Raw genomic sequence first — 23643 nt, 5'->3', positions numbered from 1 at the left:
GAGACTAATAGATAGTTACCAAAGCCAGCCATTATGCCTCCCTTATCGACATTAACTGTATTTTCTGGCTTAATCCAGCCGTATTCTCTCTCACGGATATCAAAGTACCAATGTACGGCTTTTGGTGTAAACGAGTTGAATCGAGCTGTCTCCTGCTTTCTACCCATCTTGGTACGAATTTCTGGATGTCTAGAGACAAATCGGTTGAGCCAATTCTTCCCTAATTCGTTGGTATCCCCCTGTTGAGCCAGAAGTGTAGAAACGCAAGCGCGTACGTGATTGTGCGTAGGGGCATATCCGGACAATGGCGTGAACCCGGCATGGCGGAACACGGTATTGCACGCCATCGCGGCGACGTTGTGGGATCCGACCTTGGAAGAGCCACAGATTAAGCAGACGAGTGATACGCTGACATTTGACTGGATGCAACGATGGAGTGACGTTTCCCCTGGAGCCGGGGCGTACATGTCTGAGGCGGATTATATTGAGTCTGATTTCACGCAAGCTTTCTTTGGGAGCAATTACCCGCAGCTGTATGAGTTGAAGCAGAAGTATGATCTGTTGGTTTTGTTCTATGCCCACACGGCTGTTGGGTCTGAGGATTGGGAGATGTCGGAGATGATTTTGAGGAATTTGCCGTCGCAGAATGATAACTTGTACAGAAAGTAATGGGCTTTATATAGATCTAAGAGTTGGGTATTATATAAAATATGAATAACTTAGTAATAGTGTAACCCCTTTGCTGCGGCCGAATGTCACTTAGCTCAGGGTTTGAGGGGAAAATTAAGACGGTCGCTAGGAGCTATAAAAAAGTGTAACGGGGTTCCCGCCAGGCAACTGCATTGTCAACTGTGACAAGCTGTGACACCCTTTCATCGAAATCGAACAGCTCAGGGCTAGTAACAATTTTCCGCCTCTGCCGGCTGTCCAATACGTCTATCCAGACCCTGAACCCAAGCAGCTCTTCATGGCCGCTAGGCTTCGCCAGAGTTCGTCCCACAGCACGGCGGCTTGGAGATGAGGAACAACCAACTTGTCTGTCACGGCGTCCTCCTCTATGGGGAAGGAGAAGCCGAACTCGATTTGTCGAATTCCATGGCCTACCGCACTTTGGTGCGCCCCAAGTAGTCTTAGGCTGTCTTAAAGCTCGTAAAGGTGAAGATGACGTTTCTGTAGATAGAGGCGCGGCATTCTAGGTACCGGGAGAACAGATTGGGCTCCGGTTCAAAGGCTGAGGGCTTCCTTACAGGGAATTATGCCGTTTCACTCGCATTTACTTACACGACAATGGCACGGGTAGGAAGGGGCTAGGTGTACCTCCTCCCTCCGCTGCGGCAGCAGCCGGTCTCCTGGCACTTCCAATGATAACGCCACCTCGAAGCCAACCGCCGCACCCAAGTGGGACTGTAACTCGGCATCTCCAGTTCCAATCTCTCAAGCTCAACCTGGCGGTCGTTGACGGAGGCGCGATGGTCCGTGATGCCCCGTTGTGTGTACCGAGACATCATCCAGGATCTAGATATGCTGTGAGACACTATCCAATTTCCAGGGTACTTTCTAGGCCATACCCCTCCCTGCTGTCGATAGACAAGTGAAGAGGAGACACCCTGCCTGGGAGTTTGTTGACTTGATACGTGAGATTTGGAGTAAATGTGTTTTGGGAGTGATTCGGCAGGTTCCACCGTGACGAATTTCGGTGACACCCTTATTGAAGCAGTGCGTCGTCTCTAGTGTTATTGTTTCTGCATGTACTAGGGCTACTGCGGGATCCGGGCCGCAGCCAACGCCAGAGGCTTCGGGGACCACCCACTAAGTGGCTCAAGTGATGTATTTTGACATTGGGGGGAATGTGTGTTTTTCATTCACCTCTGTCAAGCCTTTGTTGTGAAGAACAAGAGGGAGAAGGACATGTATTTCCAACTATGGAGTTAAGGCCATTAAAATGAGGCGCCACACCACCATAACCATCATCCCACCCACAGTTTGTAAATTCGAGCATATCAATAATGAATCTCGCCTGAGTAGGCTTGACAATGAAATAGTGAGAGAGAAAAATCGTTGCAAGTATTAATATTTCATTGTTTGTCTATTCCTATTGCCTTCGTACCCTTCTACGGGCAAACAGAGCTGGAACGATACACGAAAACTCTGTGACGCTCCCGGCACTGCTCTGCACATGTACAAAACTAACGATCCCTGTCACTGTTTGAAATGACGGAATGAATGCTTTCTTGCTTGGTTCACGAAGGGTACGACTTATGGTTCAATAGACCGAATCATTATGAGGCGATTATACAGGCTGTATAAGAGGCAACTCAACGAACCCTAATAAATGTTGAGGCCTTGAGGCCGATTGCGAAGGTTTGGCCCCATAACCGTGTTCTTGATAGTAACGAACTTTGCTGCAATGAAGGAAGAACCGAACGACCAACACCAACACCAAACTTCTATCGTAGAATGTAAACCTCGTCCATCATCTTGCGTAATAATTCCGTTTACTCGCTTGCCATAATCACACATGTAACGAGCCTTCTTCCCTTCCTTCCCTTCCCTTTTCTGTCTCGCAGAAGCTGGGGACATCGATCGTTCGCACAAATGTTATGATACAGTGACCAAAAAAAGAGAACATGCTGACTCTTTCTCCCACAATAACTCCTAGCCTCATATCGATGGCCACCGACGCCCTGAATTTCACCTCGTTTTAGCATTTTAATATTTCCACCCCATGGACCGACTGTATGCAAATATCGAACAATATGTTGCTTGCTTCCTTGCGGCCGACCACCTTAAGTTGCTCCTACGCCACCGTCTTGCCGCCGCAATCCGGAATCTTGACTCCCTCCTTTAGCTTACGGTTGACGTCCATCAACCCCCAGTGATCCTCCCACTCCTTGCCAGGCTCATCGAATGAGATCTTCCACGGCTCGTCAAACATCTCAAACCAGAAATAATTCGTGCCATTAGTGAGCGCTGCGCACACCCAATCTTCCATGAATTGGTTCAGCTCGTCGATGCCGGCGACCGAGGCGTCGGGGCAGACGGTCACGGTCTCGGATCCGCAGTCGGTACCGCCCTGGGTCGGCCATCCCGTCTCCGAGATGATATTTTTCGACTTGTCCTCTTTGAAGTACGCGCCGTTGTTGTTCTCCCAGAACGAGTAAGTCCACGACGCGGCGTCCTTGGCGTTGATGCCGCCGAAGAAGGGGTGGATGTTGGCCATGACGTAGTCGGAGACATCCGCGAGCTCTGAGGTCCACTTATCGCCCAAGTCGCTGGTAGCAACGGGAAGACTCAGTTGCCGCTCGGTCAAGTTGCTTCTCACATCGGAAAGTAATTTTCCAAGTTGGCTAGTGTCCATTTGCTCGCGGAACAAAATCTCGTTGGCTACAATCAGTCCTGCGAAGGGCTCATCACCGTAGCCGTCGAGAATATCCCACATCTGTGTCAATTGGCGATCGTTGGTCGTGTCGTTGCCGTCTTGCCACTGTAACAAGGAGAGTTAGTATTTACCACTAACCAGCGAGGATAGCGGATTCTAAGTCGCGTCTCAACAGCAAAAAACACCCAAGACAGCTCTGTTGGGCATTTTTACTCTCGACACAGACCAGAAAGGGGAAAAGATAACTCTCGAGAATACATACGACGCCCATCCAGATCTTGATGTGCGAGTCCATCTTCAGTTGCCGCAGCGCATGTATCGTCATCTGGGTCTGATTGCAGTCAGTGCCGTACAATCGGATGACATTGGTCAGCTGGGAGAGAACAGCGACGTCGCGGGTGATGTTGTTTTGGGAGGCCGGGTTCGACAAGCAGTCGGGATATTGTGTGTTAAGAGGTGTGTAATCAACACCCGGGAACACCTTGTGGAGATTCTTGTTGTTGAGGAGGGCCTGGATCTCAGAAGAGTTGATATCAAGGTCGCCGTTTTCGTTGGTGTCTTCGTCTGCCGATTGTCCTCCACCGCTACTGCTGCCGGATTTGTTCTTATTGAAGACTACACCACCCAGAATACCACCAACCACGCCGCCTATGACGAGGATGGCGACAACGGCGACGATCAACCACTTCCACTTCTTCTGGCTTCCCGTTTGCTTCTTGATCCATTCTGACTGCTCCTTAGCTCCGAGATCTGCAAGATCGTATTCGCTAGCACCGCCGGCTTGGTAGCCTGTGCTGTTCTGCACTGGACCATATTCGTTCCGGTTCCTGCCACCGAGTCCCCCGATCACGCCGCCGGCTGCCGCTCCACCCGCCACAGCAGCCGCAGCGTTACCGCTTTTGCCACTACGGTCACTTGCGTTTCCCAGACTCAACATACTATTTCGAGCCGGACGCCGGTACTCAAGACCGTCATCCCCGTCATCCATAATGTCATTGGGATCGACCTGACCTACGCGTGGATCCAAGCGTTGGGCATAGAGCGAGTGTGGGTCTTCGAAAGGGTCACTAGCGTAGCTGTGTCGACTTCTAGTCGGTGTGCCACGTTCCGATGGGAAGGCGGCTGCCCCTAACGGCGCCAAGCTTGGCGAAGAATCGTGGTAGTGCTGTGCCCCATAAGCATAAGGGTCCGACCGCAGAGCAGGCGACTGGTCATAGTAACCGTTGTCGTAAGCATGTGGTTGTTGAGCATAATGGGATTGTTGAGGATCGTAGGACTCGCCGTAATCTTGGTTCACATAATGCGGCCCATCCCTCATGGCGTCCATGCCGGATTCGCGAGCGTTGCGCTCCGCTATACTCGAAGCGATGCCTGCCAATCCGCCCGCTGCTCCTTCTCCGAAATTGTCGACGCCGGGAGTGATGGCGCTTGGCGGAGCTGGTGCGTAGCCGCGTTCTTGGCTCCAACCTGATCTTCCACTGTGCCCGCGATGTGGGGCGGCGGGTGGCGGTGCGCTTTGTGATGCGTCTGCTCCAGTACCGGACCCTGCTGCCTCGTAGCCGCGACTGCGCCGTCGTTCCTCCCTCAATCGAGCAAAAGTAGACTCGGGATGTGCACCTGGATGATTTCCTCCACGGACGGGAGACGTGTGACGGGAATCTTGATAGCTCGAAGAAGCTTGGTTCTCGTATTCGAGTGACGGATGCGGCGGTGGTTGCTGTTGGGGGGAGGAAGAATGCTGGAGATATAGGTTTCGGGAAGGCGAGTGGTGCAATGTGTCGTTTGGTTCGTCCAGAGGCACGCGCTCGTCGGGGTTTGAATCAAACGAGTAGCGGCGATCCATGTTTATGGTTATTCTTGCCCCTCGGGGGAGTGGGTCGAAAGGGAGGTCTGACCCTTGGTAGGGCTTAATTGAGGAGATATGGGGTCTAGTGGGCTGATGGGATATTGGGAGTGGACTGTATAATGCCGAGGTGGATGAATTGAGGAGGTCGAATTGTGCCAATTTCGCTTTCTCGTGTGCCTCCCCAACCAAGCTGCCCTGATGCTTGATATCGCAGCGCGTATCGAGCGGGTGATGCAGACTGTCGTGGGCGAACGGATGCCGGGGAATGGAACGGGGATGAAGCCGGGATGTTGAGACACCTCGTCTGAATTGCAATCAAGCCCGCAAACGAGAGGGACGGACAGAACTGCTGTCGGCCGAGTCAGACACCTATATCTTGCCAATGCTGCCTCCCTCCTTCCTTGATAATATGATGCTTTGAATCGCGGCGGGCGTTGATGCAAGAGGCTTCTCGATTTGGCAGAAAGTTTTCGGCGCAGCGACGGTGACTGCAAGAGCTGCGTTTGCGGTTGAACGTTGCGGGCGGTTGGGATGCGACTCGAACCTTGCCTCAATTAGGTACGGTACCTGGGTCTGTACCGCAAGAATGGAACGGCGCACAAGCTTGCAATACTACGGACGAACGCAACAGAGAAAGCCCTTTTGGAAAGTGTCTGGGTTTACGAGCGGATTGATCCCCTCAAAGGAAATCTTCACAGAGAAAATAGGAATCGCAGACAGCTTTGTGTTGGGTGAGGCGGCGCCTTGCTCGTATTATTTTTGTTCACCTGCAGCTCTGGATCCTCTTCCAGGTTGTGTTGCCCAGATGTGGTGTGGTTGCTGCAGCGCTGACGGTGGGATCGGGGCCATCTATTTCCAGGCTTTTTGCCCTGTGTCCACTACTTACCCAGCAACCAACCCACCCTTCGTGCTCGGTGTCGATCGTTCCAAGACGTCGGTCGGGCAGCTGGATCAAATGACAGCAAATGGCTTTCATACGGAAGTTGGACAAAATGACTGGAATCCGGCGTCAAAGCTGTTCGAAAGAGGCGCACTCAATCAATTTGTTGTTCCGCGCGAGGCATTGTAGCCCGACAGGGCAAGGACGCGGCCTCCGAGACCACGCGCATTTCTCTTTCACCTTGGTGGCACAAGCACCACGAAGTACTGTATGAGCATGATAGCACACTACACATGGAGAAATTTGGAGTTCTCGGATCAGCGACGAAGTGTCACCAGGAGGCCGTTAGTTCCGAGTTTCCTTCTCAATATCTCATCATGATAGGCGGAAGACGAAGGAAACACCAAAAAGCCCCAGTTAATGCAGAAGCGATCGATAGACGCTGGTCCTCCTCATTGGACGACGGGGTTGGCCGTACAACCATTCAAACTCAAAGCGATCTTGAGCTGCGCCCTGCAGAGCCAGACCGCAACTGTGGGCTGGTCTGACCCGACAGTAATTGTGTGCCGTGTTCTTGCGAATGCTGCTCGTTTACCTTTACACCCCCCCATACAACACAGCCAAAGAAATGACATCATGGTGGATGTCCTTGTTTATTTCTGCAAGGAACACCCTTTTTGGTCGAAACCGGCTGTGATTTGCCCCAGAAGACCCCGCCGGTCCGTGTCGTTGGTGATGGGGCAGCCCGCCAGTAGCATCATTCTTAGATCGATTCTCCAGGTTGGACTGCCAGCCTAAGAGGCTTGGACCATATGATAACTCTAGAAGCCGACATAGTAGCCTCGCGAGCTGCCGCTGTGAAGGTGACGGCGCATTGGGAGACCCGCCGGGCGATGCGCCCAAGAAACCGGATTGACACAAACTTTGCTCAAACTACCCTGGCTCAATGGTTTGGCTCCGCCACTCTCTGCGACAAGGGACCATTCGGCTTTCCAAGAAAAGCAGCCACATGTGCCATTTGACACCTGCATGGCTAGCTTGGGGTCCACAATGCTTGCCGGAATCACCATTTGGCGGCAGCCAGACTAGTGCGAGGCTCTTCAATACGGATGCAAGGCTGTCGCGGTGGGGATGGACGACCTCTTGTGTCCCCGTTGCCGTATCTTGTTTCATAGCTGCCACTTGCCGCCATCGGCAAACCGCCGGCCGCATCTTGATCTTCTGCTTAGGCTCGCCTCTATCAGCAGATGATGGCTTTGATATATGGACCCCATTCCATCAGAACTCGCACACCTCTCCGTAGCAAAAGCTGTGATGAGGTATCACCACGCTTGCTTGGATGCCTGATGAGCGAATCACAGCCATCGAGGCCTTAATTCAATGTCAGAACATCTGCGATTGCGTTGTTTAAAGACTAGAAGCCCCCGGAATCCAGTACGTTGGTGCTTGCCTTTCCCGTCGTTCCGTCTTTCAAGCTGCAGCCCAGTCGCCTCGGGGGTCGCATTGGATCCCCTCATGATGTTAGATCTCTTGACTGGGTACCAACAGAAGCTGATGGCATAGGCAATCGTAGACTCTTCAGAAGAGTATTCGAATGCGGGAGCTCGTCGCATTCTAGACCTTTTTCTCTTCATCGTCAAGTAATCCGTAGTCATCAACTCGTCACCCCACCTTGTGATCACCTAGGTCACCAGCAAACACATAAAACACACCACAATCAGCAAAATGTCGGCCAATAATGTAGACTCCTTCGCCGCCTTCCGGCACCGAATTCCACCCCCGCCGCCCCCACGATGAGCCCCTTACCACCAAGGGCCACGCCCCAGGTGTCAAAGCCACCGCCGCCGACAAGGCGCCGAGTCCCACCTCCAAACGCTCCCCGCCGGCACCCACAAACCCAACACCGCAAGCGAGGTACCCGGCCAAGGCCTGAACCCTTCGCTGGGCGGCACAACCTCCGCTGCTGTGCACAACGACAACCAGTTCGGCAAGCCGTTGCAAGACATGGAGGGCCGCGAGCTAGGCGGCAGTCGAGACCATAAGAAGGAGAGATCAGAATTGGAAGAGGTCGGAGCTTCCACGGGCAAGAATCTCATCGGGGAGAAGGGTAGTGGTCTGCCTAAGCACGTTGGCAAAGGCTCGAAGGGAAAGGCAGACCCTGACTACCCCAGTGCCACGGACCAGGTGCCCGAGAGCGCTGAGACGGTGGCGGCTGAGAACTCTGGACCCAAGTGTCGGGTTTATGGCTGGTTTTCTGCGGGTAACAGTCAATAGATGAGGATACCCTGATCTGATGACAGGCAGTCATGGCGTGAAGATACCCCAGAGAGCGAGCCCGCATCTGGTAGCTAGTCCAAGAAGTATTCACGAGGCTTATGTAATTGCCGATACGATGGTCTGATGATGCTCACACATCATTTCTACTACTTTACATCGATGTACTGTTTATTGACTTGAAACTCACGGAGACCACCAGACGCTTGACACACTTCGCTCCTCCTGTACTCATTGCAACCGCGCCATGTCGCCGCCATAGTCGCAAACACCCGAGTACCGAGCACAGTTCCTCAATTGCTACCCATATGATTGTGCCTTCCGACGCAGCGCTCCAAGTCCGAGTAATATAAACGAAACGTCATATCAGAATTAACAATTTTTGACAACGAACCAATAATTATACAGCTTCATATCATACCGAACCAAGCGGGCTTCTGCGACATATCCCCATCTTGTACTACCAGTATTTATTGTGTATCACATCGGTCTTCACAGCTGCGTGGGTATGATATCGGTTATTCAGTGCCCTGCCATGTCATAAAAAGAAAGGAAACACTCGCTTTTTAAGTACTTTTGCTACAAACCTGGCTCTTTCCGTCTACCACATAATACCCCCATGCCTCCCTTCCCCCGACCCCTCATACCAAAATACATTCTATTATGATATTCGAATATTCGGGTTTCACCACTTTACCTCCATGACGTGGCGAAATGTCTTCAGATTCCGAACCACCAAGCGCCTACGGGTGGTCCCAAGTTCTCACTGCAAAGCGTCGGGCATTGACGACATCGGCGAGAGAACTCACCTGCTGAACTCAGACCAAACTTATGATGACAGGGACTTCCCATACGACCCCAAAGCCTCACCCACCGACGTCCCCCTCATCCAAGAAGCAGGCCAAGAACTCTTCCAAATCTACCGCATCTTCCACCACGTCACCCCTCAAATCCTGCGCACCTACCGCCTCCGGTCCATCCTCTGTTTCCTCCTGGCCCTCTCCATCGTCATAAGCCAAATTCTCTTCCAGGCGCTAGCCATCCCCTGGATCAACGCCAACTCTACCTCGTACATGGCGCTCTCGGCCGTAATCGGCGTCCCCGAAATCCTCGTCCACATCGTCGACTTGGTCTGGGTGCCCATCACCAACGACCTGGACGCATTCTTCCACGACAAGCTGCGCGAGTGGCCTGGTATCCATCGGAAGGAGAATAAGACGGTTAGAGATGCGCTGCGCAAGTGCGAGAATGTGGACGATATCATTCATCTTACAATCACGAAGATCTTTATTGTGATTTTCTCGCTGTGTCAGGCGTTTTGGCATAGATTGGGGGGTTGGACCGTGCTGGGGAGCTTGGGTGTGATTTTGGCGAATTGGGCGTGGCGGTGGTGTTTGGGCCAGTGTGCAGCGATACGGGATAATGTCGACAAGAGAGTGGAGAGGTATATTGCATTGTGAGTTTGCATAATGCTTCTCCCGAAGGTGCACGGCCAAGCAGACTGATATTCAGTAGCAACTACGGCACAGAGGAGAAGTACGAGAAAGCGTGGGAGGAATACTCCAAGTCCAAATTCGAGAGAGGGAGATCAGACTTCGCGCGGTCCTTTACATGGGAGTTGGTTCTCTTCTTGGCTATCTTCTTTTTGACACCGGAAGGGACACAGCTCGCCATATACGCAAAGATGCTGAAGGATGTGTACTCTTTGGACGACCACCTCGACAAGATCACCAAAAGCAGTGTGCCTTCATGGACCTTGATGAAAGCCTGTTACGAGTTCGACCTATCGAGGAAACTTGAGTATAAGGGTGACGAGGAAATGAACCGGAAAATGAGTCGAGAGTTGCCTTTTGCCTGGGACGAGGAAATGGGGGACAAGCGAGACTGGAAGAGGCATTTTATTTCCGGGGGGTCCCCTTAAGCTCGATATGAAGACGAAAAAGAGTCGCAAAGGGACAGGCAGACAGTAGAGCGAAGTCCAGTTTTACAATTACATTCCTGTATGGTGAGGTGGAGTTACTCACTAGGCACAAACAGAATCAGCGATGGAATATAATTCGTAACTCGAGTGTCTGTTGATCCAGTATCTTTTGGGCCTTCCATCGCATGGCGACGACGGGCAATGATTCCCGCAGGTTAAGGTGATGAGATGGAGACGGACAGCAGGATCCTCAATAAGATCAAGAGCCTTATCGCTCTGATCAGGTTAACATCTTGAACGGAATCGCCTCAACAGGTGAACAGCAGAATAAATTCCCAACCGTAACAGAAGTACCTCAACAGGTACGAACAATGGCCTCAACAAGCACGTAGCATCATGAACATCTTGAAACCCAAAGTACTCCTCTCTGTCTCTCTGGTTGTCCTTCCCGTTCTCTTCGTTGCTTTTCTCTACTGCTATTCTCTGCATCTCTTCTCATCAAGATTATGTCCTCAGACTTTCTCAGATCCTCCCAGAAACACTCATTGCGTGTTATCATCCGAAATACCCGTCCAAGACCCCTGTCCTTACATCAACGGTCATTATTGCGGGATCATCAATTTTAAAGCACACCAGTTATCTAAGAAGTTACCAGCACCAGCGAAAGTCGAGAATATTAATAAAGCAAATTGCTGTCACTACTCTCAGGTTGGAGGCATATTCACAGGTGTAGGATCTCTCCACAGTACCATACAAGTGGTGGTTTTAATACATGTGTACACGAACTAGCAAGTTACTGTCAAGCATGCAGATAGAAACATCGTGTGGGCCAGTGTGGCCTTAGGTATAGAGGGGTACAAGGCACCTGAGCACGAACTATTGTATTTAGGAACCTACCATGGGCCGACTGGGCAGTTGTTCTCCACGCAACTTAATAGTACTAAAACAGACATATGTATACCCCGAAAATAACCCTCAGCAATGTACATAGTCGTGTGTGGAGCAGAGTTGTGGGTGAGCCCGGTGCCGCACAGCCAGCCATGGATCTGTTTATATCTATACGGCTAAACCTACTATTGACATATATAGAAACAATCGTGCGGGGATCCTTTCTAAATACCAGTTTCGGCCTATATACCAATAAGCTTGCAATTATATTCAATTAATCACTCGTGAAAGATCTATCTGTAATAACGGTACTAATATCTACGAATGATTGTCTAAATCTTTCGGCATTGGTTGTGTTCCAGTGTTATAGGTAGGTATTATTGGAAAGATTGAACACAGTTACATTGTCTTTGGGTTAAACCGCAAGGGAGATTTTTCCCTTTGTCACACTTACGGCCGCACCTTTTTAGCTAAAGAAGCAGGATAGTAAGTTTTATGACGCAGAATAGTTGAGGTTGGAAAGCTTGTATTGAGAAAAGGGAAATAGGCCGCGAATGGCTTCGCGGCGGCTGCCTCGTCATAGAACTTGTCATATTTACATGTCCATTGGCCTCATCAGGAACTACCCCTTACGTATTATATCTTCCACGCAAGTCCACTTCAGACGTAGGCTCCCAGCAGCACAGATGAATGCATAAAGATAGAGAGAATAAGAGCGAATGCTGAAAGGTACTGGCCAAGATACGAGGACCGTTGCCGGCATTTTTCTTTGTGGGCAATAGTGGTGTTGGCACCACCGTTTGTACCGCCTGGCAGTATTGATGATAAAGCTCTTAACTGCTGTGCTGAATTACTACACTTGGGATCTGGAGATGAAGTACTAGGATACGCAAACGCCACTTGCGGCGCACATTAGAGTGGCAACAATCTGATTCTGTGCGGTGGTTACCGGATCGTGGAGCTTACTGGAGCAGCGGATCCAGTCACTTCGGATAATAGCATAACTGATAAGTACGTAGACATGGCCAAGTTAGTTATATTCCTGGTATGGCCATGTGGGTCGGTCGAATCCCGACTTCACGCAAGCGGTGCTATGAATAGAATGGACGTTCCATTTTTCGTAAAGAATAGCAGTTAGAAAGACAAATTTTACGTGCTGTAGGATTACCTGCTAAAAGCCAGGATGTCATTATGAAGATTTAACGGATATCTTTATTGGAGACGACCCAAGGGCCTATGGAGCATTGACTGAGAACCACTGCTTGAACCGGCCGATCATCTTCACTACCCATGGACGGACGCATGAGTATTAATTCAGCAGATACCGGACGGGAGACTCCGTTGGAATTATATACGGCGAGGATGCCTTACATCATGAAGAAGTAATAGTCGGGATGAATCTTTATTGGACATATTTAATGCTATGATCAGCTATTAGAGATTAAATTTTTATACAAAAGAGCAGAACCACTTAAGAAGGCTGAAAAATATGATGAATTAGAGCTTGCCTTATCCCACTAAAGATGTTTGTATCAGATATGTGGAAAAGACATCTGGAAGAAAACAGACGATACGGACGCCAAATGTACTCTGTCAAAGAATTTGTTTGGCATAGTGATATTGTCATCTCTATTTGCAAAGCTGGAATTCACCCCTGCTTGGTTAAATATTGGATATTTTTCCTGGGACAAGCACCTTGGTCCAAAGTGTTTCTAAAGCCAAAAATCCTTCCTTACTGTACCGCACTCCTGTCCAAATGGTCTTAGGCTAACATTCTGCTTGGGAGCCGCTCCCCTGGCCACTATCCTTATCCAAGCCTCGGAGCTGAAGTTTTTACGACCAAATTGCTTAAAAATAAGCGGCGCATCCACAAGGTATTACATATTGATGCCTGGTCTACTACAATAGAATATTAAGATATCCCAAATCATCCATCCTGGGCGCACCGTTTGTTCTGTTAAGTTCATGACAGGACAGGGCTGTGAGATCAAAGTCGGCCAACATACGTCTTGGAATTGCATTTGCATCCCTCATGAATACAAGCGCTGTTCCTGATCGAAGCCGAGACGCTCCAAAAGTCTCTCATTTAGCACTGCCGGGATCCTCATACACTTATACAGCTATTTAGCAATGCTTTGCGCATGTTCCAATGGCCAGCACGACGGATATATCAAAGCCTGGAACTCCCAAAACAAAGACTAGTTACTATTCTTTCTTCCAGGTTTAGTCTCTCAGCTACTAGATAGAATGAGGGAATCTAGTGGTTTGACTTTCAATGCTGTGTAGTACGAAAGCCCTGTATCAACTGTGAGCGGTGCTACCCTGAACTGAGACCACAATTCCTATCACGACCTGGGTTGCATCGCATTGGTAGAGACCTCGATTAGGTGCTATCGACCAAGATTCTACTCTGAGGAGCGAAGGAAAGAAGATGACAACTTAGGTTTGAGGGAGCGCGACTAAGTCGTCCACGCTTGGCGGGGCTCCTGCAGGGGTTATGATTGGCTTCCCATCTGGCACTGCCATGGCAGGTGTTCCAGCTGTAAGTCACCTGGTTGTAGTGAGTCTGCGAGGGTTGACCTTCACAATTCCCCTTGAATGACTTCACTCAGTCTGGACGTGTCCGCTGATTTGATACAGATAGGTATTCTGTTTCACGACACTACTACACCGCTAGAAGGCGTAGTAAAATCACAAATGTAGCTGGTCAAACACTTGAACAAATGAATGGCAGATCTAGCGACCTAGTTGAAACAATCAGGTTGTACCGGTTGTACCTGGTCTACCACCGTGGAATATCGAGCTATAGCACTTTCCTACATTATTCCACCGTTACGCTGTTTATGATGGAGACTTAATTGCCGGTCATTCCTACTGGTATCGTCCCTGTCAAACCGTTTACCCCTAGTATGTCACAAAGACATGTCATTCAATCGCACACCTGTGATCTCTGCAAAATTCTCTTGAACTACCATATGCTATTACTTGGGTGTCGTTTTCACCATGTTTGCCTTTCTTCGGGCCCACGCCATCATCCATGCGGTTGTTCATGGAAGCGCGCCTGTGCATGATTTCAACATACCGATAAAACTTCGCTGATGATGGCCAAGAGACAACATAGAAAGATAAGAAATTCCTCCCTCCCCAGCATTTGACGACCCGGTACTTGTACGTCCTTCCCATCTAACTCCGATAGAGCAATGCATCCGAGCATGTGTTTATGAAAATGAAGCTGGCTTGCAGAGATGTACAACCTACGCGAATCGAAAGAAAGATAAGGTAAGGAACAGAAAAAGCACAAGTCAAGAAAATGCCAAAAAGATTCGTTTGACGTCGTAAGAGTCCGAGTTCATGGTGACGCGCACTTGCATAGAGTGGGACAAGTGAAGCGTCAAATTGTACAGTTGAAGATGTATAGTGATTGACTGGAATCGAAATGGTAGTAGGATTGATTTGACCAAGGAGGAACCCCACATCCTGCGACGTCCTTCTTCGCATTGACATCCTTCGGCGCCTATGCAGGTCTCGATCTAGTTGTGGCCATCGGCGTCGGCGTCGTCGACCGTCCCGGGTGGGTGTGACTATGCGCATAGCCTGGGCGCCCCTTCTTCCCACTGTGTGCTAATGTTCCAACGTCGTGTTTGCCTGGGTAAAAGTTAGTTTATGATAACGAGAGCTCTGTACGAAGGGAGGGGGGGGACCTACCATCGCAACATGCGCGAACATTCTCCAGCCGGTCTGCCTCCCGATCCTGCTGCTCAATGATCTGCCTTACATCTTCGGCACTGTCATGCACTTCGCTCGCCTCATAGATAGTGTTGTCGCCATGGCCTGTCTGACTACGAGCCCGCAAGCTGTTGAAAATACCACTGCCTGTGGTGCTGGTACGACCAAAGAAAGAACCGCTCAATCTACTTAGAGTGTGAGGTCGCGCACTTGTCCTTTCATGCGTGGGCGTGAGAGTCGGAATGTTCAAATCAACGGTGGGGGACTCGTTACGGGTTGTCCGAGAGTTGTATGATGAAAGAGATGGCGGTCCGCGAGGAGTGTTGCTATGGGCTGAGCGTGGTCCATAGGATGGGTTGAACTCCTCAACGTCTTCCTGGGTGATGTTGCCGGCAATCTCTTCTGCGTCAGTGTGACCTTCGTGGCCGGTGCGAAGCAACAGGTACGAAAGGGCGTTGAACCAGGTCTCGTGTCGCTGACCCGTTGTGCAGGTGAATTTGATGGTTCGGCCAGGTGAGATGATGACCAGACTCTTGCGGTGCAGGCCAGGGGGCATGATGTTGTCATCTGTCACGACCCGGACGGCCTCGATTGGGACACTCTTTGCCTTCAGCTCGGTGCGGCCAGCATTGGAAGGGTCACGATCACTCCAGTACAGCGTTCGCGTGTATGGATGGACCCAGAAGTATCGCCTGTGCCTGTTCTCGGACATTTCGCCGCGGCCAGCCTTGCGTGTGTATTTCCACAGGTATTCGCCAATCATGGTCTGGGTGATTGCTTGAATCATCCGAGGATCAGTACCGGGACTGGTAAGACCCGCAGCTTCTCCATACATGTCGGTCCTAGTATTGAACCTCGTATCAATCTCCGACGCAAACGACGAAACGGACGATTGTCTGCTGCGGGCGGTCATTTTGGATGGAGAGTGCACCTCGCCATACCCATGTGAAGAATTTGTCCTCATCGCTCGAGGGGTTGGGGTGCCACGACCAGTTGGAGATAGCTGTGAGTGGCTGCCGGGTGTTCGAGGTCGTGCAGCGGAGTTCTTGTACGCGGATGCCGGCAGTAGCGGTGGGCCCATCGCGCTCTTCCCACTCGAGGAACCAGTACGTGCCGCCTCGATGGCTTCTCTGTGATTAACAGGTAACGGTGGCAACGCTGGAACCGAACCGCGGGCACTTGATGAACTGCCAGGTCGGCGGGCAGGCACTGGTTCCGGTGCCGAAACGGCACTACTGTCGCTCACCCTCGTCCTGGCCCGACCAACGCCACCCATGCTCTCGTTGGATTGCTTGTGTCTGATAGTCGTAGGGGTGTTTGCGTCGTCAAATGGAGTTGGAATAACTGCGCCACGAGGAGTGGTGAGTATGAAAGACTCCTGGGAGTTGCGACGCTGATTCTTCGACAGGAGACGATCAAGGCCATCTGAAGTAAGCGCAGTTTGTGCGCCCTGATCAGCAGTAGGCATGGGCTGCTTCCGTTGTCGAACATCCGTGTTGATGGATATTTCCTTGAAGGGGCGCTGGGACTCTGGGGTTTCTGGACCAGCCGCAGAGCTTGGTGATTGACGCGTCTCGTCCTCGGCAATGACAGGCGTAGCAACACCTTTGCCCTTCCGCCCAACGACCGCGATCGCAGATCCATTCGGAGTCTGTGGCTGCTTTGGTACCGAGTCGCGCGGGATCATGAATGCCTCCCGCTTGGGACTGCGCAGAGACTCTGAATCCTCAACGGGCTGTGTCTCAACAGCGTTCACTGAAGAGTACCCCAGGGACGGAGGTTGGACAGTCAAAGATGCCCTCAAAGCCTCGAGCTCTGCAGCATGACCAGCCAAAAGCTTCTCTTTCAAAGCCTCGAGCTCCAGAGCGTGACTCGCCAAGAGCTTCTCCTTCTCCGCCAAGCTCTCAGCTCGATGTGCTTCCAGGGCCTGTTCGTGCTCAGCCTTCGCGGATCCAACGGCCCGGGCCAATGCTGCTTCATTCTCGGCCCTCAGTGCATCCAATTGTTCGGCGTGACTTGATTTCAAAATGTCCAACGCTTCTTCTTGTCTTCTGGTGTGGGCATCCCTGAGAGAATCGATGTCCTTAGCATGGCCAGCGTTGAGGTTCTGGATGGTATCATCAAGCACCGTTCGATGTTCTGTGCGCAAGGAGTCGAGCATCAAATCATGTGTTGACTTTAGACCTTCCAAATCCTTTGTGCGTGAAGCTTCATGTTCGTCCCGTAGCGATTGAAGAGAAGTTGCGTGGTTGGCATGCAATGTCTCCAATTCTGCCGCCTTGGATGACTCGCTCTCGGTTCGCAGAGCTTCCAGCTTCAATGCGTGGCTTGCCGCAAGCTCCTCTAACAATTCGACAATCGCGGATTCGTGATCAGATTTCAACGAAGCGATATGCTGCGAGTGCTGGGCCGCCATTTCACCAAGCTCCCTTGCCTTGGAAGTAGCAGCATCCGCCTTGAGAGCCTCGATCTGGCTCTGGTGACTCGCAACAAGCTCGTCGATCTCCTTAGTCTTAGCAGCGGTGGCCTCGGTTTTGAGATTTTCGATCTGTTTCTCATGGCTGGATGTCAACTCTTGCAGATCCCTAGACTTGATGGCGGCATTCTCGGCTCTCAGCGCTCCCAGCTGGCTTTCGTGTTTGGCAATTAGGTCATCGATTTCTCTGGATCTGGAAATCGCGTGCTCTTCTGTCAGCATCTCGATGTGCTGTTCGTGACTAGCGGCAAGTTCGGCCAACTCCTTGGATCGCAGAGTAGCGTGTTCACTTCTAATGGCGTCAAGCTCGCTCACTTGCTTAGAGGCAAGTTCGTCAAGAGCCTTTGACTTCGCGGCGGTGGTCTCATCAACGAGCGCCTTGAGTCTATCGTCATGCTGAGCAATAAGCACATTGATCTCCTTGGTCTTCAAAGAAGAGTGCTCCGTCTTCAATGCCTCGATCTGCTTCTCGTGTGACAAGCTCAAAGCCTCCAGTTGCGATTGAAGCTTCTCCGAATCTCGCTTGTGGACCTCGACAATCTCGGCATGGGCTGAGTTGATAGCCTCAATCTGCTGCGTGTGTGCAGCGTTGCCTTCGGTCTTGGAGGACTCGATCTGCTTGTCAACTGCTGCCTTGAAAGTCTCCAGTTCCTGGGCATGGGCGGTGTCATGTTCGCTCCTCAAGGCTTGCAGTTCTTTGGCGTGCGCATCCTTGAGTGCTGCAAGTTCCTTTGATAATGTCGCCTCGCTATCGGAATGGGCAGATGCGAGCTGTTTTTCGTGCAACGCAACTAGAGCAGCAATTTCTGCCGCGTGAGCCGCATCGCTCTCTTGCTTCGAATCTTCCAATTGCTTTGCGTGTATGGCCTTCAAAGATTGAAGTTCATTTTCTAGCGTTGCCTCGCCTTCTGCCTTGGTGGACGCCAGTTGCTGGGCATGGGCGGACTTGAGAGCTTCAATTTCCTTAGAGAGCGTGGCTTCTGCTTCAGCCTTAGATGATGCCAATTGCTCGAGGTGAGTAGCTTCAAGAGCGTTGAGCTCCTTAGCCAACTTCGCGTCACCTTCCGCCCTGGTGGAATCCATTTGCTGAGCATGAGATATTTGGAGAGCTTGTATCTCCCGCTCTAATGTCGCAGCAGCTTCGGCGTTGGAAGACTCCAGTTGCTTGGCATGAGAGTCCTTGAGGGCTTCTAGCTCCCTGGTAAGGGTGGCATCGCCTTCAGCCTTTGACGACTCGAGCTGCTTCTCGTGGAGTGCGACAAGAGCAGCAAGCTCTGCAGCATGGGCCGCCTCACTCGCCTGCTTGAAATGTTCAACTTGCAGAGCATGGGCTGCCTTGAGTGCCTCCAGCTCTTGTTCATGTGTCCCAGCGAGGCTCTCCTTGACCGCGTCGATCTGGGCCAGATGAGTGGCTTTCATCGCCTCAAGCTCATCCGCGTGAGCTGCATCGCTATCCTGCTTGACGTGTTCGATTTGCTCCATATGGCTTGTCTTGAGCGATTCGAGATCATTGTCGTGGCTTTCGGTAAGTTTCCTTTTCGCGTCCTCGATCTGGGCAGCGTGCGCAGCCACTAGGGCAGCAAGCTCGGCGGCGTGCATTTCGTCACTTTCCTTCTTGGAAGCTGCCAGTTGCTCTTCGTGTCTCGTTTTCAGAGCTGCAATCTCAGAGGCATGGGCCGCTTGGCTATCCGATTCCATCTGCGCAATCTTCGCAGCATGCGTAGCTTGAAGGGCTTCTAACTCTTGTGCATGTGCAGCCTTAGCATCCGCTGCCAGTCTCAACGTCTCATCATTATGACCAGACTTGAGTGTTTCGAGCTCCCGGGCATGAGCTGACTTCACTTCATTGATAGATCGAGTCAAGTGCTCGACATGGCTACACTTCAGTTCTTCAAGCTCTTGGGTGTGTGCTGTCTTCACTTCGGCAATAGATCGACTCAAGTGGTCAGTGTGACCAGACGTAAGTGCCTCGAGCTCTTGAGCATGAGCTGCCTGGACATCTTCGATGGATCGATTCAAGTGCTGGGTGTGACTGCTCTCGAGTGCCTCCAGTGCAGCATCGCGTGCAGCCGCATTCTCGGCATGCAGCTGTTCGATTTGCTTCGCATGCTCTTCTTTCAAAGCCTCAAGCTCAGGAGTACGTGTGTCCAACTCTTCGATTGCTTCAACCTCATGAGCATGCATCGATGACAGGGCGAAGTTCGTCCTCGGAGGCGAAGTTGGAGGAGATGGGAACTTAGCCAAGTTTTCCTCGAAGTCATGGCCCTCGCTATATTCGGACATGCCGGACTGGCTGACGACCGTACCCATAGACATCGGTCGCTCAGCAGTCACGACGCTCATTGGCGAGCTGGGTCGTAACTCTGGCAGAGGCTCTGTCATCGTGCCAGTATCAACCATGACACGTCGAGGCAGTCGAGGAACTGCGGGTGGCGGAGACGCGGTCGTCTCTCTCCTGGAACCAGGTCTGGACCAGCGGATGCTTCTCTTACTAGGAGTTGCAGACAGGGTAGAATCATTATCGCTGTTGTCGAACTCGCCGAGCTCAGCCGCGAGGCTCTGCACAGGCACTTGAGGAGTGCCATCCCGACTCAGAACAAAGCTGGCCGGACTGCTCTGGAACGCGGCATCTTCGCTAGCTTGCCGCGATCTGCGCATGGCACCCCGACCAACCCGCAGGGGAAACTTGTGCTGGACATTGGTGAACTGCGACGACGGGGTCTTCATGTCATCGAATTCGTACTCGTCCTCGGTGGATGCGGTGCTGTGAAGCGAGCCACTGCGTTGCAAGCGTGTAGAGAAGCTTGGAGGTCGGCCTCTGAGCGTGTGTCGCTTGGAGGGGCTGTCGGTTTCTGTCTCGGCCCCCTCGCTAGAGAAATCCTCGGCACCGGTCTGGAAGTCGTCGGTATCATCGGCAGCAGTCTGGAAGTCTTCCGTTTCGGTTTCCCGTTCATTAGCGGTCTCGAAAGCTTGGTCACTGGTCTCGTTTGCCATCTCGAAGTTCTCGCTCTCAATACTTTCCATAACGGGTTCGAAGGTGCTCACGGACCCACGCTGGTGCAGTGCAGACTGATTGGGACTGCCATCGGGCTGATCCTCCCAGTTGGGATCGTCAATAATGATCTCGCTTCGGGAACTACGGTGACTTCCAAGCAGACGTGGTGGCTTCTTGAGGTCGCGGGATTCGGCCTTTCTGGCGCGTCTGCTGGGCGGCGGGGGTTCCTGTCTCGCCTTCTCCAGCTCGTCTCGGACATCCTGAAGCATGCGTCGCAACTCAAGCTTCTCCGTCTTCTCACGATGGAAGTTGGTTCTCAAGCTTTGAATCGTTCGCTGGGCGTGGCCGAGGGAGGTTTTAAGGGTCTCGGACTCGAGGAACGAGTGTCGAGGCGTACCCTTGATCGGAGAAGGCGGTGGTGAGTGTTCCGGGGTGATATCATCGTTCGCCGTTGCGAAGTCCTCGTCGCTCAAGCGCTGAGCCTCTTGTCGATCAGACATTCTGCCTCTCTGGGACGAAATTGCCTGCGCAAGCTCTTGGTTCTGACTTGCCAAGTCGTCAAGCTTCCGATGCATGAGTTGTCGCTCCGCCTCCGCGATCGCAATGTTGCGTTTGGCTGCGCCGAGCTCGGTATCGTGCTGCTTCACGGCCGTGGCGTATTCATCAGTTAGCCTGGCATGGCCGAGCTTAACCTCGTCCAGTTCTCGTTGTGCCGAGTTCTTCTCGGCCTGCAACACGTTGACCATTTGTTGCAACTTCTTCTCGCGGTCCGCCGATTCCCGCTGAGCTGCCGTGAGATCATGGACTTGCGTCTCCAGACTCCAGTTCTCATCCTTGTAGCGGCCTTCGCTTTCGTCCAGGGACTTCAGTCGTTGTTGGAAACCCTCAGCCTCATACTCTAGCTTGGACTTTTCGACCTTGATGTCTTTGAGTTCTTCCTCCTTCTCAGCTAGAACCGATTGCAACTGGCGAACTTGAGCGATCAGCTGTGTACTGATTTCGGCCGCGAATTCGATGTCGTGTACCCGGCTGGCAGGCTGGTTGCGGAGCTTTCGATTCGGTAGGCTAGACTTGAGCGGAGAACCTGTTGCTTGGGCTTCAAACTTCGAGGGACTGATGGACCGCTGCAGATTACGGGTTAGCTTTGAGCCCGGTAGCCATTGCAAGTATCATATCGGGGGAGGGGGGGTCTTCTTACCCTATTGCCTCTACCTTCTGGCACAAAGGGCGACCCGGCGGCGGCCTCGTTGCTGGGGATTCTTGGCTTGGGCAGGAACGCCTTCGCGCTCTCCCGCGCAACATCGTTGTAGTCCTTCTCCACGGCTGCCAGCTTTTGCCGTAAATCTTGAGAGAGCTCGCCCTCCTGTTCCATTTGTTCTACTTCTTCCAGTCGCTGCCTGAGCTCCTCCTCTTGCGCTACCAAAGCCTGACCCAGCTTGCCAGCCTCCGCCATTCTTCGTGTTGTCTCGGCGAGATGTGCTTCTAGTGCTCTTTTTGCTTGAGCTGGAGAGGCATTGGGGCCGAGCGCAAACACGTGGGCGTCGAAATTGGAGAATCTGTGTCTGGTAGAGTCAGGATGCGACACTATAAAAGGGTCGTTGCCTTCCATTGACACCGGCGACGAAAAGTCGTCGGGGGCCCGCAACGTGGCCATGGTCGGCGTGTGGCGTTCGCGTCGATGGGAAGGCGCTGCAGCACGGCACGAAGAGCGCTATTTCCCTTTGGATTGCAGGGGTGACATGCAGTCTCGTGTTTACCTGTAGCTGCGTGAAACAAGACAAATAAAAGTAGGCCCTCGGTCGCGGTGTGCTGTATTGTCCCAAAGGGGTAAGTTTTGTATGCAAACCCGAAGGAGAATGCGGCAAGTTCAGGCCGGAGCTGCAGTGACAGCGAAGCAAGAGCACTCGGGGAATGGAATGATTGACGTCGGCGGTGGACAGTTCAATGTTGTCGCTGTTCAATCACAGGCCTTGAATGGGATCTTGGCCAACTTCCCAGGTCTCAGTCGGAATGCTCTAGCTTTAGTGAGTAAAAGTGGACTCGCGCGCAGCTATGCTCAGCTCCTGTAATGTCGTTCAACGAGGCGCGTGGTTTTAGTCGAATTTGAAGTGATTGCCAAGTGGCCGAGTATCCACTATCATGAGCTCCAATTGACGCCGCCACAGGTGCCGTCAATGCTGATTATTGTGCAGTGAACCACTCAATTGTAACCCGGGGAAACGCGCGATTCAGGTGCTCGCGACTGCGGTAGAGCTCTTTTCAGAGTTCGGCGTTGCAGGAGCTATGGCGGAAGTGAGCGTGTTGGCATTCAACTTTCTTAGAAGCTTGAGGTGGAATGATGCCAGGGGTCGCAGGGAGAGGGCGTTTGGCCGGTCGAGGGGTCGAAAGCGCGTTCACAGCGAATTATAATACAGTAAAATAAGCCAAGGGAGGGACGATGAAAAGAATAGTGTAAAAGCTGCAATTAGGAATTATACAACGCGACCGGGTTATCGCGGTCAACAATTGAAGTCCCGTACAAAGGAAAGAATGCCGTGGGATGGTGCGTAGAGGGGTGGTAGGGCCGTATGAGACGCGTCTTGTCCAAAACAATGGCAGACGGGAGACGAACCCAGATAATCTAAAGTTCCGGATCTCAGGCTTTGGGAGAGCCTGAGAAAACCTAGACTCTTGCAAGAGTTGTCTTGAACTGCCTCGCAATGGGAACGGCCCAGGCGAAAAGGGGGGTGTAAGAAAAACGAGGGGCGAAGAAAAAGGGAGGATGCAGAATCGACAGAGGAAGTCGTCGGTCGAAACAGATGGGGACGTGACACACACGAGAGCTTCGAGGGGACAATGGTGTTGATATTGGTTTTGTAAACGGCCAGGCCCATGCTTGCGATTAGCACGAACAGTGGGCATCAAGTGGATGTTGAGCAAGGGTTTCGGAGGCGGTCGTACACGATCAGATCACATTGTGGTTGGCAATACCGTTAGATGCTCATTGAAGATGTCACCGGGATGAATTACGCGGTACATAGTAATTTGGCCAGGACGATTGAACATGACGCGGAAGTAATAAAGGTTGTTAACTATGCCGACTTACATCCAGGGATCGACCGCAAGCTTCTAGATGGCTTTCCCGCTTCCCGTTTCCCATTTTCAGACTTCAAACGGAGGCACTTAACTTGCGCGACGATTCGAAGCAGCAAACTAAGTGCCGTCGGATACGTAGAACACGAGTAAATCTTCAATGTCATCTCTCCGACAACACTGTAG

General features: G+C 51.8%; 7 protein-coding genes across 7 annotated transcripts; 4 read left to right on the top strand and 3 right to left on the bottom strand.

The window, feature by feature from the left end:
* Window positions 1-300: 300 nt before the first annotated feature.
* On the top strand, window positions 301-669 carry BCR38DRAFT_336856 (uncharacterized protein; the record flags this gene model as incomplete). The annotated part of the gene is made up of 1 exon (XM_040855490.1): window positions 301-669. A coding segment is annotated over one exon (369 nt), but the record flags the coding sequence as incomplete, so codon positions are not given.
* Window positions 670-2803: 2134 nt separating this feature from the next.
* BCR38DRAFT_301030 (glycoside hydrolase superfamily) lies at window positions 2804-5222 on the bottom strand (the record flags this gene model as incomplete). Its single annotated transcript, XM_040854556.1, has 2 exons — window positions 2804-3484; window positions 3642-5222. Coding segments are annotated over 2 exons (2262 nt in total), but the record flags the coding sequence as incomplete, so codon positions are not given.
* Window positions 5223-5517: 295 nt separating this feature from the next.
* BCR38DRAFT_159774 (uncharacterized protein) lies at window positions 5518-6410 on the top strand. Its single transcript, XM_040853772.1, has one exon. The coding sequence runs from the start codon at window positions 5812-5814 to the stop codon at window positions 6292-6294; it is 483 nt and encodes a 160-aa protein (XP_040718160.1). The 5' UTR covers window positions 5518-5811; the 3' UTR covers window positions 6295-6410.
* A 1420-nt stretch (window positions 6411-7830) lies between these two features.
* BCR38DRAFT_483150 (uncharacterized protein) lies at window positions 7831-8379 on the top strand (the record flags this gene model as incomplete). The annotated part of the gene is made up of 2 exons (XM_040863586.1): window positions 7831-7845; window positions 7966-8379. The coding sequence occupies 2 exons, from the start codon at window positions 7831-7833 to the stop codon at window positions 8377-8379; spliced, it is 429 nt and encodes a 142-aa protein (XP_040718159.1).
* A 701-nt stretch (window positions 8380-9080) lies between these two features.
* Window positions 9081-10300, top strand: BCR38DRAFT_483149 (uncharacterized protein; the record flags this gene model as incomplete). Its single annotated transcript, XM_040863585.1, has 2 exons — window positions 9081-9835; window positions 9895-10300. The coding sequence occupies 2 exons, from the start codon at window positions 9081-9083 to the stop codon at window positions 10298-10300; spliced, it is 1161 nt and encodes a 386-aa protein (XP_040718158.1).
* Window positions 10301-14536: 4236 nt separating this feature from the next.
* BCR38DRAFT_159703 (uncharacterized protein) lies at window positions 14537-22413 on the bottom strand. The gene is made up of 3 exons (XM_040853770.1): window positions 21584-22413; window positions 14894-21509; window positions 14537-14833 (listed from the first exon to the last, which is right to left on the bottom strand). The coding sequence occupies exons 1-3, from the start codon at window positions 22037-22039 to the stop codon at window positions 14703-14705; spliced, it is 7203 nt and encodes a 2400-aa protein (XP_040718157.1). The 5' UTR covers window positions 22040-22413; the 3' UTR covers window positions 14537-14702.
* Window positions 22411-23371, bottom strand: BCR38DRAFT_159714 (uncharacterized protein). Its single transcript, XM_040853771.1, has one exon. The coding sequence runs from the start codon at window positions 23284-23286 to the stop codon at window positions 22789-22791; it is 498 nt and encodes a 165-aa protein (XP_040718156.1). The 5' UTR covers window positions 23287-23371; the 3' UTR covers window positions 22411-22788.
* Between the last annotated feature and the right edge of the window lie 272 nt (window positions 23372-23643).

The sequence above is a fragment of the Pseudomassariella vexata genome (genome assembly GCF_002105095.1).
Source record: "Pseudomassariella vexata strain CBS 129021 chromosome Unknown BCR38scaffold_4, whole genome shotgun sequence".
In the NCBI taxonomy this organism is placed as follows: domain Eukaryota; kingdom Fungi; phylum Ascomycota; class Sordariomycetes; order Amphisphaeriales; family Pseudomassariaceae; genus Pseudomassariella; species Pseudomassariella vexata.
Note: the sequence above shows the minus strand (reverse complement) of the source record. Positions and strands in the feature narration are given on the sequence as shown.

Excerpts from the sequence above, each read along its gene's own strand:
- BCR38DRAFT_159774 (XM_040853772.1), top strand. The coding sequence starts at position 5,812 with ATGGAACGGCGCACAAGCTTGCAATACTACGGACGAACGCAACAGAGA.
- BCR38DRAFT_159714 (XM_040853771.1), bottom strand. The coding sequence starts at position 23,286 with ATGCCCACTGTTCGTGCTAATCGCAAGCATGGGCCTGGCCGTTTACAA.
- BCR38DRAFT_159703 (XM_040853770.1), bottom strand. The coding sequence starts at position 22,039 with ATGGCCACGTTGCGGGCCCCCGACGACTTTTCGTCGCCGGTGTCAATG. Across the intron at positions 21,510-21,583 it reads CAGAAGGTAGAGGCAATAGG|CGGTCCATCAGTCCCTCGAA; the intron begins GTAAGAAGACCC and ends CGTAATCTGCAG. Across the intron at positions 14,834-14,893 it reads TGTTCGCGCATGTTGCGATG|GCAAACACGACGTTGGAACA; the intron begins GTAGGTCCCCCC and ends ACTTTTACCCAG.